Source organism: Engystomops pustulosus, chromosome 2, assembly GCF_040894005.1.
Source record: "Engystomops pustulosus chromosome 2, aEngPut4.maternal, whole genome shotgun sequence".
NCBI classification, from domain to species: Eukaryota; Metazoa; Chordata; class Amphibia; order Anura; family Leptodactylidae; genus Engystomops; species Engystomops pustulosus.
Genome location: NC_092412.1, coordinates 132,347,789 through 132,362,770, shown reverse-complemented (window position 1 = coordinate 132,362,770; position 14,982 = coordinate 132,347,789). Strand labels below are relative to the sequence as shown.

The window sequence follows — 14,982 nt, the reverse complement described above, 5'->3', positions numbered from 1 at the left end:
TAATAGTCTTTTTAGCAAATCTTAAGTTTGCCGAGCCTAACTAAAGTATGTGCCGGCATCAGTATTAAATAGCCTACCGGGTGGTCTGCTCGCATGATTTCATCATGCGAGCAGTGGTAGGTTTCCTTTAAAGGATCAGTTCCACAGTCTGTTATAACATCTGAGCTCCGATTCATTAAAGTATAGCATTTTGTGCAGCCATTGCTCAGAAAATGTGTACTGCCCTTATTACTAGTTTAAAATTTTACACGCACTTACACATACACTTTATTTGGTGTAAATATCTAGGACAAGTACATGTTTCCAATTGCTTAGTAGAAAAAAGTCCCCCCTCGATTGAGAAACTACAGCTGATGTCTCTGCCCCCAATTTGGATTAAAATAGTGATTCACCTCCCTATTTCATAAAGAGGTTTACAGGACAGTTTTTAGGATAGTTCCCATATGTACTGTATAAATGGATATAGATGCAGATTGAAGGGACATTTTATGGCACTTTTGACTTGTAGTGCTGAGAGCTGGTGCGCTACCCCATGCAAGGCAGAAACCAACCCATCTTATGTTGATCGCCTAACCTAATGATAGCCCATTAAAGGGAACCTGTCACAGGAAGTCAGAATTTTACCAGTGACAGGTCTGAATAGGCCATGCATAGTACACTATAAGATCCCCTGATTGACAGATCTGCTCCCCTCCATTCCCATAATATCACCTTTTATAGATTACCTGGCTTTTTGACAAAGGTCCTTGTCAAGTCCAGGGGCGATGCTGCATTTCAAATCTCAACGCTCGCCTCCTGAGAGCATTATTCAGTTATTTCCCCTCTCACTTTATGTCAATTCTCATGGTGATGTCAGCTTGCCGCACAGAAACCTTGTGCCTGTGCGGCGAGCCATATACCCTGGCGCTTGCGCAGTTCGCTGCTCGATGCACCTGGAGGCGAACTTGGCATGCTCACTCTCTGCGCACTTCAACTAGGCAGCGCTTGGGACTTTTGGCAGAGAGCCAGGTAATCTTTATAAGGGGATATTATGGAAACAGAGGGGAGCAGAGCTGTCAATCAGGTACTATGCAAGGCCTATTCGGACCTGTCACCAGTAAAATTCTGACTGCTGATGACGGTTTCCCTTAAATACTCGATATTTGGAGCATCAGAGTAATTGCCTTGAAAAGCACAACTTTCCTATGCAATTTTTAAAGAATACTGGACAATGAAGCAGCAATTGAGAAATATAAAAGTCGGTGAATTGAACCTTATCAGATTTTAGAATGCTGCTTTGCCACCAGTCTAATTCGGCTGAAACCTGTGTTGCATGCCATTCATTTCTAAATGTGTGCTGTGTTGCACTCCATTTTGTAATGGTGGCCATAGACAACATATCTTTTGCCCACAGATTGTGTGGTTTGACGTTTTTTTTTATTTTAATTTTGGCCTTTGTCCCTTTATGACTACAGTAAAAATAAGAAGTTGCCAGCCTTAGTTGTGGCCTATTCTAGGTAGCTGAAAATAAAACTTATTCTTAAATTGTATAAACGTTCATACAGTGGGTAATGTCAGCATTTCTGTTTCCATCCCACACCCCCTTCCCCATCTCCAGCGAGAACCTAAAACCAGAGCAGTTAAACACTACTAACTTCATGGGTCCCTTTTCTAGATCTGGAACTAATAAAAGCCAAGGACTTATCAGCATCGCATTGTAGTAAACTGCTTTCCAATTTGCATTTTCAATCATTTCCTTGCTTGTTGTCAACATTTGCCTAATGAAAGTGATGGGAACATAGTTTTGTCAAAGCAAAAAAATATGTAACTGGTTTTAAATCCTTCACCAATCATACCATGAGATCATCCTTGTTATGTGTTAATGGGGCTTTAAAGTGTTATGTAGACAAACAGAATATTGGAGCCATCTAGAACATTGCAGTATCCCGCAAGATCTCTGCTTGCCATTTGTGAATGAAATTTTCTTTACTTAAAATGATCCTTATCACAAATTAATACTTATTCACACAAAACTGCTTAAAGAGGACCTGTAGCCCATAAATTCGGCACTAGGAGCTTCTTGCTAAAGCTCCTAGTGCTAAAACAAACGCGTCAGTTTTAGAGTGATAGTTATCTAACACTGCAGTGGAGTACAATAGAAATGCTGGACCGCTCTCAAAGTGTTAGATAGCAGCTCCTAGTGCCAAATTTTTGGGTGACGGGTCCTCTTTAATGCCCCTTGGTTGTCCTTAATGCCTGGGCAAACATACAGCAGTGGAGCTCTGCTACTGACCGGTGGCATATCGTTTCCCATTACATTTGTGTGAATGAGCCCTAACGCTGAGATTACATAGTGTGTGTGGTTTTATTACTTTATTTACTATTCATTGGTAGCAAGCAGAGATCTTTAGTTATAAATGTGTCGCTTTTCATTATACTCTTTATTGACAAGCAAGAATTAACATGGATGTGAATGGGATTCCAAGATTAGTTAAAAAAAACAAACAAAAAAAAACAACCTCTTTTCCATAGGTTTATGTGTACCTCAATCCCCATTTAAGGGACATATCTGCAGTACTAGACACAACCTATGAAAAAAAACAATGGTTGGTGTTGGAAGCGGGTATGTCTACACATCTGGTCTTGGAGTAATCCCTTTGGTCCATGCAAAAGCAGCATATTTGGTGTCAAATATAGGAGTGGACCATATTTTGTGAGACTACAATATTGTGTCAATCCATTAGCATCCTTGGCTTTAAATACACTGTTCATGCATATGAGCCCTAAGAATGGACAATCCCTTTAAGCTTTTTTTTTTTTTTTAAAGGGTTGAATTCTTCGATCCATTAGTTTTAGATGGCAGAGTATGTGAAATTGCTTCTGGTAGTCTTAATCTACCGACCATTTCCATGGTTACTTTGATCACGCTATAGGGGCTTCTGGGAGGGTGAGCCATGCTTTGTTTGCTAGCATGGCACTAAAGCTGTGTTTCCATACTTTTTTTTTTTTTTTTAAATCAAATTGGTTAACCCCTTTGTTGAACCAATTTACAAATGTTTTCTCCAATGCACACTTTAATTCCTTCTTTGTAGAAGTGTTTCCTTTTAAAATTATCCCGGTGATTTTTGTTTTACATATTGATCCTTTGTAGCTTTTTGTTAAACATAATGCATCATGAACTTCAACTACTTTAATAATGCATGATGGGAACACACACAAAAATTACATCTATGGGGAGAATAATTGCTTCATTTACTCCACAGAAAATAGCGTGGTCTTATTTTTGTTTTCAGCTGGGAAAACCCTCCAGATCTTTAACATTGAAATGAAAAGTAAAATGAAGGCTCACACCATGACAGATGATGTCACCTTTTGGAAGTGGATCTCACTGAACACTGTTGCTCTGGTAACTGACAATGCTGTATATCACTGGAGCATGGAAGGGGAATCGCAGCCAGTAAAGATGTTTGATAGGCATTCCAGCCTGGCCGGATGCCAGATCATTAACTACCGAACAGATGCAAAACAGAAGTGGCTGCTTCTTACCGGAATATCTGCCCAGGTAATGCCATGGGAGAAAAGGTCTTTTCTACAATTTTTAAAGTAACAGTTCTGGGGGGAGGCTCAATTCTCACCTGCACCAAGGATTTCTATTACACTTTATCTACTTTAGTAGAATGTAACAGAAACAGTGATTACAAAGTCTCCGTTCCCCTTCTTTTCCACTGACACAATGATGTGCTATTTGTAACCTCTGAAGCCAATCCGTGGCCTCTGCTGTATCACGCCTAAAATGCAGATTACGGCTAAGGCCCCTGATTGGGAATTTCAACTGTTTGGTTTTAAAGACTTGTAGCCAAATGGGTAAAGATTGTGTTTTTATATTTTACCATGTACCCTGCCTATGCTACATCCCTGATGTATAAACGGTGTATCTTTTAAGCCCTATAGCTTTCCTGTGACAATCTGTATGCAATTGCATGGATTATGGCTTTAAAGTAAATCTCTTCTGTTATTCCTACTGTTTATCATCATTCTTGCTGTATAATCTATTTTGATTACTTACATACCCATGGCTTGCTGTAAGTCTCCTTTCAGCTGTGTTTTATATTTTCCATGCCTTTCCTAATTCTATGAAACATTTTTAATTATTTTACATAGCAAAACCGTGTTGTTGGAGCGATGCAGCTCTATTCTGTGGACAGGAAAGTGTCTCAACCCATTGAGGGCCATGCTGCCAGCTTTGCCCAATTCAAAATGGAAGGAAATGCAGAAGAGTCAACATTGTTCTGCTTTGCTGTAAGAGGCCAGGCTGGTGGAAAGGTAAAGTGACGGCAGTGTCTTGTAAATAATTCTTTGAAGTAGAAAACTTTTCTAATTTTAAGTGTAAAAAAGGTGGAATAAGAAAGATATTTTCAGATTTTCAAAGCATTGATGAAAAGTAAAAAATAATCCCATTGTTTGAGAAGCAGCTCCTTAGTGTAAAACAATGTAGAATATGTCCTTCTATTGCTATAATTATAGTATGACATCTTTTGTCCTTCGGTTGTATCATTCATATTTTTGCCTTCTAGTTGCATATCATAGAAGTTGGAACCCCACCCACTGGCAATCAGCCTTTCCCTAAGAAGGCTGTGGATGTTTTCTTTCCACCAGAAGCCCAGAATGACTTTCCAGTGGCAATGCAGGTAAGCTATTGTCTAGTGTGAGAAAAATGCTGTGACAAAAACTTGTTTACAGTTACATGCAACACTCAAAGATTGTCTACTAGCTGAAGCCAATTGTACACTAGTAACCCTTAGGCTCATTAGTTGTCAAAATCCAGTGTCCGTTGTATTTCCTCTTAACTTGTCCCAGACTGCCCCCTGACAAACTGCTCGATTGTAACTCTGGTTACAATTTTGTCGGTTACAAGTAGAATGTTCAGAAGCTAAATAAGTGTATGTAAGGCTACATTCACACGGACGTATAAAAACGGCCGTATACGTACCGTTTTTTTACAGGTTACATACGGCCACATTCATTTCAATGGACAATACGTTCAACCATTTATATTGCCGTTTTTGACACTGGAGTGTACGTACCGTATACTGGCCGTATAAAAATATAGAGCATGTCCTATTTTCTCCCGTATTTCAGTCCTGTATGCCCTAAAAGTCTATGGGCATGTATAAAATACGGGTTAAATACGTGCTGCATACGGATGAAAAACGTCACGTATTTATACAGAAATACAGCCTGTAGATACAGGACTGGAGAAATACATGTCCGTGTGAATGCAGCCTAAATCTGTACCCTGTTGATCTAAGCACATTGTCAGTACACGGCATCTAATAGCACTAGAGGGATCATAAAATTTCTTAGAAAGTCCCCACCAACACTTTGGAATATTACACTGACCATCGCTGTGTTCTAGGCGCTAAAACCGCAATAAAACTGAGTAAAATTGTAAAGTAAGGGGTTAAAATTATCTTTATTGTGTTAACATCACTAGGGGATTGAAATTTTGAGAACTTTCTTTCATAGGCAAAGCCCTTTAATACCATTTTTATTCTTTCTGTAGATAAGTGGAAAACACGATGTTGTCTTCTTAATAACAAAGTATGGCTATATCCACCTTTATGACCTTGAAACTGGCACCTGCATTTATATGAATAGAATAAGTGGAGAGACCATATTTGTCACCGCACCACATGAAGCCACTGCTGGCATTATTGGAGTGAACAGAAAAGGCCAGGTAACCTTTTTACATGTTTCCTTACACTTTTTAGCACTATTTCCCAGATTGGAGGTATCCTAAATCCTTCATCCGATTGCTGTATCCTATATTGAGTTATACCACATAAACCAATGTAACTTCTAAGATTTGATTTTTAGAAAAGTCTGAAATGAAGTCATAGGTTTTTCATTCATTTATACCTGCATGGTGTATTCTGATTGCGGGGTATGTCTTCATTATTGTCTATTTTGTCATCCTCAGGTTCTGTCTGTCTGTGTTGAAGAAGAGAATATAATTCCATACATAACAAATGTTCTGCAGAACCCTGACCTGGCTCTGCGCATGGCAGTCCGTAACAATCTTGCTGGAGCAGAGGAACTCTTTGCTCGTAAATTTAATGCTCTCTTTGCCCAAGGGAATTATTCTGAAGCAGCAAAGGTGGCTGCAAATGCACCAAAGGTTAGCAGCTGTTTAGTTTTTTAACCTCACTTTATAATGTCATGACCCCTTGGATTACATAAAATGTTTGCATAGCTTATCTAAGACAACAATCTGTTTTTCAAAGCATGGCCAAAAGGAGAACCATTTTTGCAAAATAAGCTGTGTAAATGTGACCGGGTTCCCCATCATGTTTTCCATCTGATGAGGAATCTCCATACTGGATAGCAAGGCATAAATATAATGCACTGACCTGTATGCAGATTAATTGATGCTTAGAGCTGAGAGGAGAGAGTGCTTGTGAAGGATCATTTTATGTACTGTAGCTAGCTTCTCATGCACAACAGGGGAGAGGCTGCGGGGAGCGTTTAGATCTTGTTGTGCACTTTTAAACTACTCTGCACTACACATAGTAACAGCGTTGTCTGGAGATCGAAAAACTACCGTAAGTTCGTCCCTAACTACAGTACCCTGGCCAAGCCCCTCACAGACCTCACCTCAAAACATACTGTTAGGTTGTTTAGATTGTGAGCCCCATGGGGACAGGGACCAATTTGACATGCTTTGTGCAGCGCTGCGTAATCTGTGTGCACTATATAAATAAAGAATTATTATTATTATTTTATTATGTCTACTTCCAATAAAGGCACCACACTTGACGTGGATCGTGCTGGTAGTGCAGCTCAGCTGTGTAGAGATGAACAGAGATGATTTGGAAATAGCAGCCATGGTTTACCTCTGGAAACCCCCTTTTAAAGGAACTCGACAATCAAAATCAAATAAACCAGGGACACTCACGGATAAATGTCTGTCCATGGCCTCCTTCCTTCTAAAATCTCAAGTTATGCTAATGAGTCTGAACGACTCTAGGGTGTTAAGACTCTCATCTTTGCTGTAGTTTCTCAGGCTGTTAAACTGTGCACGAAAACTATCCTCTACCCCCTCACCATGTGCTGAAACTTCCTCTGCTGCTATAACATTACATCGGGCAGATGATTGGAAGTACTGAGCATCGAGGAGGGTGAAACAGTGTAACAGCCTGTGAAGTTCCAGCTCTGGGGTTGCCACCTAGAGCCCTTTGGGCTCATTAGAACAATTATAAAAGTTGATTTAGAAGGAAGATGGCCATGGATAACCACAGTTGCGCTGCCTGGATCTAAAATTAAGTGTCCCTAGTTTATTCATGCTTGATTTTGATGGTAGATTTCTTGTAAAGGATATCTACTATAATCTTGAATACCTTCTTAAAAAGCAGAGTCACTGATTGAACTCCTCTTTACACCCTAATGTAGGAACTGGCCATGTAATCCTTTATGCTTTATGGTCTCCTTTTCCTAAAAATTATTTAAGAATATGATAATGAGTTCAAGTACTCACAGGGGATTGTAGTGTAGGGGATTGGGTGTATTATCACCTGTGTAGCAGAGCTGTTGCAGCTCATAAGCATAATTTTAAAACCTCATTTTTTTGGAAAAGACCATAAAAAAGTATCAGATCATACATCACAGTTAAAAGCAGATTCTGTCATTGTCCCTGCTTTTTAAGGTATGAATCAGACTTTATTTGTGAATTGCCTTAAAAACCGCAACAGAATAGACTTTTATTCAGGAAAAAAATCTCCATGTTTTTTGTTGTATCAATGAATTGTGTGGGACTGATTTAACTTTTGCATTCAGTCCTCTTGTTAATTCTGACAGTTTCTCTTGATTTCCAGGGTATTCTTCGTACACCAGAAACAATAAGACGCTTTCAAAGTGTTCCTGCACAGCCAGGTCAGACCTCACCACTACTTCAGTATTTCGGCATTCTGTTGGACCAGGGTCAGCTAAATAAATTTGAGTCCCTAGAGTTATGTAGACCTGTGCTGCAGCAGGGTCGCAAGCAGCTTCTTGAGAAATGGCTCAAAGAAGACAAGGTTTGTCAATACATTTGATAAGTTTGTTGACAAATACTTTAGAACATCTGTGGTTCAGCATTAAAAACAAGCATTTTTATTTTTATCAGCTGGAGTGTTCTGAGGAGCTGGGCGACCTTGTGAAATCTGTAGACCCTACATTGGCTTTGAGTGTTTACTTGAGGGCTAATGTTCCCAACAAGGTTATTCAGTGTTTTGCAGAAACTGGGCAGGTTCAGAAGATTGTCCTGTATGCCAAAAAGGTAAGATACTCTTACTATCCTCTGTGTTTATATATCACCTATAAAATACATTTTTATATCATTATTTTTCATTTTCCACATTAAAATAGTAGATTATTATGTGTGAGCTTACACACTTTTTTTTTTTTTTGCTACAGGTTGGATACACCCCCGACTGGATTTTCCTTCTGCGAAATGTTATGAGAATTAACCCAGATCAAGGCCAGCAATTTGCTCAAATGTTGGTGCAGGACGAGGAGCCGCTTGCAGATATTACTCAGGTAAAATGAAGTTGCTGAAGGTATATACAATATCTTTGCGAAGTGTAGCATAAGGCGAAGACCAGGAGTTTCTAATGTTTTTAGAACAAATTGTTTTACATTTGTTTTATTATAAGCTGCATTAACAAAATTGACTTTTTTCTTCAGATCGTGGATGTGTTCATGGAGTACAATCTTATCCAGCAGTGCACTGCTTTTCTACTGGATGCTCTAAAGAACAACCGTCCTAGTGAGGGTCCCCTCCAAACACGCTTGCTGGAGATGAACTTAATGCATGCTCCCCAGGTATTTTACCTTAAAGGGAAAATGTCACCAGAAAATAGTTTTTTATACATGTTTTAAGTCACAATCTCTAATACAGTATTTAATATAAAAAAGTAACTTTGCATCTTCTCTTTGGCCACTTGGCTTAATAGTGTTGACTGTAAGGGTTTTCTCATTAGTCACCTCATTCATATAACGGTGGTTTACAATATTTCACAGCTGACTTGCACCTCCTGTGTACACACAGAAAATCTATAAAACTGCTGCAGACTATAGCTACCTATGGCCACCAGCAGGCTGTAAAGTTTCACAAAATGTTGTTTCTATAGCTTAAGCAAGATGGCAGCCCCTGTGAAAATGGAAGAATAGTTACAGAAATTAAAAATGAATTACAAATTGATATATTATCCGGGTTTAATAAGTTAGAATTTGTGTCCTATTAAGTGTGATGCCTGGATGTGTGTGTGGGATGTTTCTCCACACCCCAGTGGCCTCTGCAGGTAATTGGCATAAAAATATAATAAAGTATAAAAACTCGGTTGTTAGGTTTTAGAAAATAATAAAAAGTAATTATGTATTAGTTACATATAGGGAATCTAACATCAGGATTTGATAAATAAGTAGATTCCTGATTATTAAGATTTAATACTAATTTATCTGTTCCTACAAAGGTTGCAGATGCTATCTTGGGCAACCAGATGTTCACCCACTATGATCGTGCTCACATTGCCCAACTCTGTGAGAAAGCTGGTCTGTTGCAGAGGGCTCTAGAGCACTTCACAGATCTGTATGACATCAAGCGAGCAGTGGTCCACACTCATCTTCTTAATCCAGAGGTGAGTATTTCATGCTCTTTTGGAGTCTTAGGTTGGAAGTAGGTGATATTTGTTTTTATAAAGTTAATCTCTTTTTTCTTGTGGTTATTTATAGAAAAGGGTCAACTCATAAAAGTATAATGTGTATATGGTAGTAGATTGCTAAAAAAAAAAGAAAAAAAATTTTAACACCTTTTTACCTGTGTTTTATCCATCAGTGGCTCGTCAATTATTTTGGTTCTCTGTCAGTTGAAGACTCTCTTGAGTGCTTGCGTGCAATGCTTTCTGCAAACATTCGGCAAAACCTGCAGATATGTGTTCAAGTAGCCTCCAAATATCACGAACAACTTTCCACCCAGTCACTGATTGAACTTTTTGAATCATTCAAGAGTTTTGAAGGTGAGCGGTTCAGTAACTTCACCACAAAACTGCATGAAATGTGGTTTTGGAGAGCTGTTAACTTATGACTGCCTTGTATGCAGATACTATATTTTATCTATATAAATGTTTGTTTTGTAATAACACTTCCTCTAAATGGATATATTGCCACAATAGAAAAAGCCAGTTTGTGAAATACTGGCCATAGATCCATAGTAATTTCCATACCCAACCATGTCCTGGGACATGGTCTCACAACATTATATTCATAATATGATGTTGTGAGTCGGTGCTTGCAGTATGAGACCGGGTAGGAGGAAATGACTTACGGCTTCATAAATGAGGGTGTACTGTCATAGCCAAAAGTTTTAAGAATGATACAAATGTTAATTTTTACAAAGTCTACTGAATCAGGTTTTATAATGGCAATTTGTTTATACTCCAGAATGTTATAAAGAGTGATCCGCTTAACAGCAATTAATTGCAAAGTCAATATTTGCCTAGAAAATGAACTTTATCTCCCAAAACACATTTTAACTTCATTGCAGGCCTGCCTTAAAAGGAGCAACTAACATTGTTTCAGTGATTGCTCCATTAACACAGGTGTGGGTGTTGATGAGGACAGGGCTGGAGATCAATCTGTCATGATTAACTAAGAATCACACCACTGGACACTTTAAAAGGAGGCTGGTGCTTGGCATCATTGTTTCTCTTCTGTTAACCATGGCTATCTCTAAAGAAACACATGCAGTCATCATTGCACTGCACAATACTGGCCAACAGGGAAGAGTATCGTAGCTAGAAAGATTGCACCTCAGTCAACAGTTTATTGCATCATCAAGGAATTCAAGGAGAGAGGTTCAATTGTTGTCAAAAAGGCTCCAGAGCGCCCAAGAAGGACCAGCAAACGCCAGGACAGTCTCTTAAATCTCAGTCTCAGGATTGGGCTACCAGCAGTGCAGAGCTTGCTCAGGAATGGCATCAGGCAGGTGTGAGTGCATGTGCACGCACTGTGAGGCGGAGACTCTTGGAGCAAGGCCTAGTGTCAAGGAGGGCAGCAAAGAAGCCACTTCTTTCCAGAAAAAAATGTCAGGGACAGACTGATATTCTGTAAAAGGTACAGGGAGTGGACTGCTGAAGACTGGGCTAAAGTCATTTTCTCTGATGAATCCCCTTTCCGATTGTTTGGAACATCTGGAAAACAGCTTGTTTGGCGAAGACAAGGTGAGCGATACCACCAGTCTCGTCTCATGCCAACTGTAAAGCATCCTGCAACCATTCATGTGTGGGGTTGCTTCTCAGCCAAGGGAATCTGTTCTCTCACAGTCTTGCAAAAAAAAACACATCCATGAATAAAGAATGGTACCAGAATGTCCTCCAAGAGCAACTTCTCCCAACCGTCCAAGAGCAGTTTGGTGATCAACAATGCCTTTTCCAGCATGATGGAGCACCTTGCCATAAAGCAAAGGTGATAACTAAATGGCTCCGGGAACAAAACAGATTTTGGGTCCATGGCCTGGAAACTCCCCAGATCTTAATCCCATTGAGAACTCGCGGTCAATCATCAAGAGATGGGTGGACAAACAAACCAACAAATTGTGAGAAAATGCAAGCATTGATTGTGCAAGAATGGACGGCTATCAGTCAGGATTTGGTCCAGAAGTTGATTGAGAGCTGCCAGGGAGAATTGCAGAGGTCCTGAAGAAGGGTCAACACTGCAAATATTGACTTGCTGCATTAACTCATTCTAACTGTCAATAAAAACTTTTGTTACTGATAATATGATTGCACTTGTATTTCTGTATGTGATAAAAACATCTGAGAAACACACATAAAAACCAGAGGGCAAAAGATCATGTGAAAATATAATATTTGTGTCATTCTCAACGCTTTTGGCCATGACTGTAATGAAGGAAACTGGCTGACTTAAATGTCTTGAACAAGTAGAAGTCTCCAGCATTGCAAGGCTTCAACTTGATTCTTAAGTGTATCTTTTTAAATATGCTTGGAAATGCTGAAAAATGTGCTGAAAAACCTAAACTCGGCTTATATTCTAGGAAAAGAGTTAGTTAATAACGCGCCTTTCCGGCAGCCCCCGCAGGTCTTCTGTTTGAGATCCATCCCGGAGCAGCAGGTCCATGTTGCGCATAACTCTGACGTCAGCCGGCGCCACTGCAATAGGCTGACGTCAGAGCTGTGCGCCGGGCAGACCTACCGCTTCTGGGTGGATCGAGGTGAGTTATCAACTTTTTTTCTTTATTTTTAATAAACTGAACAAACGGGCAAGCTGCATACGGGGAAAATGCTGGGTTTCTATATACTGGGTGAGGCTGTGATCAATACATTTCTTCACCATAGTCTTCTACTCTAGAATAGGTTTTCCCAGTTTTTTTTGTGGTAAAAGTAGGGGCCTTGGGTTATATTCGAGTCGGCTTATACTTTTTAAACCATTTTAGTGTATGGTGTGGTTGTTTTTTTTTTTTTTTTTTTTTTTTTTTGCTGAGCAATGTTGTAACACCGTCAGTGCTCGATCTTGTGTCCTCCTTCTTCATATAAAATAAGTGAATACTTTTACTGAATAATGAATTTCTGCGGAGAATAACAAAGTTATTATTTTTTTTAAAGGCCTATTTTATTTCCTGGGTTCTATTGTTAACTTCAGCCAAGATCCAGATGTCCATTTCAAGTATATTCAGGCAGCATGTAAGACTGGTCAGATAAAAGAAGTTGAGAGAATTTGCAGAGAGAGTAACTGTTATGATCCAGAGCGTGTGAAAAACTTCCTTAAGGTAATTGTAATTGAGTGATCTTCACGGGATTGCCTTACTTTGTCCTATTGTAAAGGGCAAAAAAAATTTAATTCTTGTAGCTTTGAAAAAAACTTATTCCATTTAAGAATGTATCTATGAAGTGAAAACTGGGAGTTCTCATTGCTCTTGTTAAAGTGGTGTTTCACTGCATTCTCTGTGACACTAGCATATGTTGCACTCCATTCAAGTGATACCCCATCTAAATTGTCTTGAAATTTTGGCTTTCTGTAGACCAATAGCAACAAGTGCATTTTCTTCTCATTTTGCTGACCCTGTCCACCTAATATCTTAAATGTGGATTGACCAGTATTTTAAGTTATTTTTTTTTTTTTTTAACTACGTACTGGAAATGTACAGCTACAGAATTGCACGTCCTACTGCCAGACTCTATGGAGTAGAGAACCCAGTTTATTAAATCTGATTGTTAATGATGCCCTAGTAACAGGGAAACCGTTCCAAAACAAATTACAGCCTGTAAAATTTAAATCAAGAAAAATGTGGTGGGAAAAAAGTTAACTATACACATAAATCCACCTCTGCTTCTCTTGGCCATAGTGCTACATTAATGGTGTATCGGTAATGGGAGCAGGATAGTGTAATAACTAAAAATTCAACTTTCACACCTATGGCATGTCAGAAAATGCTTTGCTGTAACTTTTTAATTTTCAACGTGGGATCCTGCATACATTTTGCTTCTGCCTCTAGAGGCCAAGGTATGGAAGTCATATTATCAGTTCTGGAGCCCCAGTCTCCTTTTTAGATGCCCTTGTTACTTATTAGAATTAAATTTTATACACTTAGTTGTACCTCTTAAATTAAAGCAATGATTGAATTTTTAGCCTTAGTATCCCATATAAACCCATTGTAATGTATTTAAAACATTTCCTGATGGAAGTTATTATTTTTTGTGCTTTTCCTTTTGTCTGGAATGAGCAGGACCTGTACAAGGTAAATCTTATGCGGGTCTCCCCACTACTATATTTGGTGTAATTGTGTATGTAGGATTGTCACGTGAAAAAGGGACACACACATATTAAGGTTTATTATGTTTCTCAAGAATGTAGTTTTATAATCCTAGCATGCTGTCAAACTATGGCAGAACCTTTGTTCGGCTGCTTTCACACCACATTGTTTGTTTACTGAGTTGCATTGAAGGAAGTCCTAGCACTCTAAATAAACAGATACATATGTCCCCGTTCAATAAGTAACGGACTGTTTGACTTCTATTTATTGGTGTAAGGTATCATTTTGCAGTATAGGATAACAAACCATATCGTATTCTAATGAACTTAAAGTATGCCGCATAGGTCTTAACTTTTCAATACAGTTTAATAGGTGATAGAGCGAGCTGTGTCTCCAATCTTCTGTTAAAAGAACATTCCAGTCACAACTGAAGAGAGGAGTATGACTTTAGGGCAGGGGTGTCCCTCATTTTCACCTGGGGCCACATCAGCCTTGTGGTTGCCTTAATGGGGCCAAATGTAATTGTATAGCTGTATAATGAATGCGGCCTCAGGCATTGGCACGGCCAGTAGGTGTCCCCACAGCAACCATTAGACAGAGTACCTCCAGAGCAGCCAGAAGGCCCCACCAAGCAGCCATGGTGCTGTCCCCTTCCTCATCCAGCAGCCACAATGCCGCTCATCAGTGCCCGTAAAGTTTAGGGTCTAGGAATACAATGAAAATGAGTCATGCTAGTCCTTTCGGGCCCTGCGATATGCTTTATTCAATGATTAAGCTGTGACTGGAGTGTATACCTTGTGAGAATAGCCACAGAAAAATTTGTGCACTATACACATACATCTGATAATGGCATACATCGCTGTCAGAAATCTTACATTTTACCAAATGGGGAGCTTGATGTTATTCAATAGGTGTGTAAGATGGTATACTGCTGATATATCACACATGATTGAATGCTAGTGTAATGCAGTTGAAATGTTATGTCTTTGTCACCTATTTATTCATTTTTTCAGGAAGCTAAACTCACAGACCAGCTGCCACTCATAATTGTATGTGACCGCTTTGACTTTGTCCACGATCTTGTCCTGTATCTGTACAGAAATAATCTGCAGAAATACATTGAGATCTACGTGCAGAAGGTAGGTTTCCATCTGTGATTTTAATGTTTTTTTTTTCTTCTTGTAGAACTAATGTCTGTG

At 39.2% G+C, this 14,982-nt stretch overlaps 1 protein-coding gene across 5 annotated transcripts in view; it reads left to right on the top strand.

Annotated features, from left to right (window-relative positions):
• CLTC (clathrin heavy chain) overlaps positions 1 to 14,982 on the top strand; it is a 56,701-nt gene that overhangs the window by 24,110 nt on the left and 17,609 nt on the right. For all 5 annotated transcript variants that reach the window (XM_072136476.1, XM_072136474.1, XM_072136472.1 and 2 more), the window contains 13 exons: positions 3,273 to 3,541; positions 4,141 to 4,302; positions 4,554 to 4,667; positions 5,543 to 5,716; positions 5,960 to 6,157; positions 7,851 to 8,051; positions 8,141 to 8,293; positions 8,431 to 8,553; positions 8,701 to 8,838; positions 9,489 to 9,653; positions 9,851 to 10,031; positions 12,636 to 12,799; positions 14,797 to 14,922. In XM_072136476.1, the coding sequence (XP_071992577.1) occupies positions 3,273 to 3,541; positions 4,141 to 4,302; positions 4,554 to 4,667; positions 5,543 to 5,716; positions 5,960 to 6,157; positions 7,851 to 8,051; positions 8,141 to 8,293; positions 8,431 to 8,553; positions 8,701 to 8,838; positions 9,489 to 9,653; positions 9,851 to 10,031; positions 12,636 to 12,799; positions 14,797 to 14,922 (2,168 nt within the window). The remainder of the gene's footprint in view (positions 1 to 3,272; positions 3,542 to 4,140; positions 4,303 to 4,553; positions 4,668 to 5,542; positions 5,717 to 5,959; positions 6,158 to 7,850; positions 8,052 to 8,140; positions 8,294 to 8,430; positions 8,554 to 8,700; positions 8,839 to 9,488; positions 9,654 to 9,850; positions 10,032 to 12,635; positions 12,800 to 14,796; positions 14,923 to 14,982) is intronic.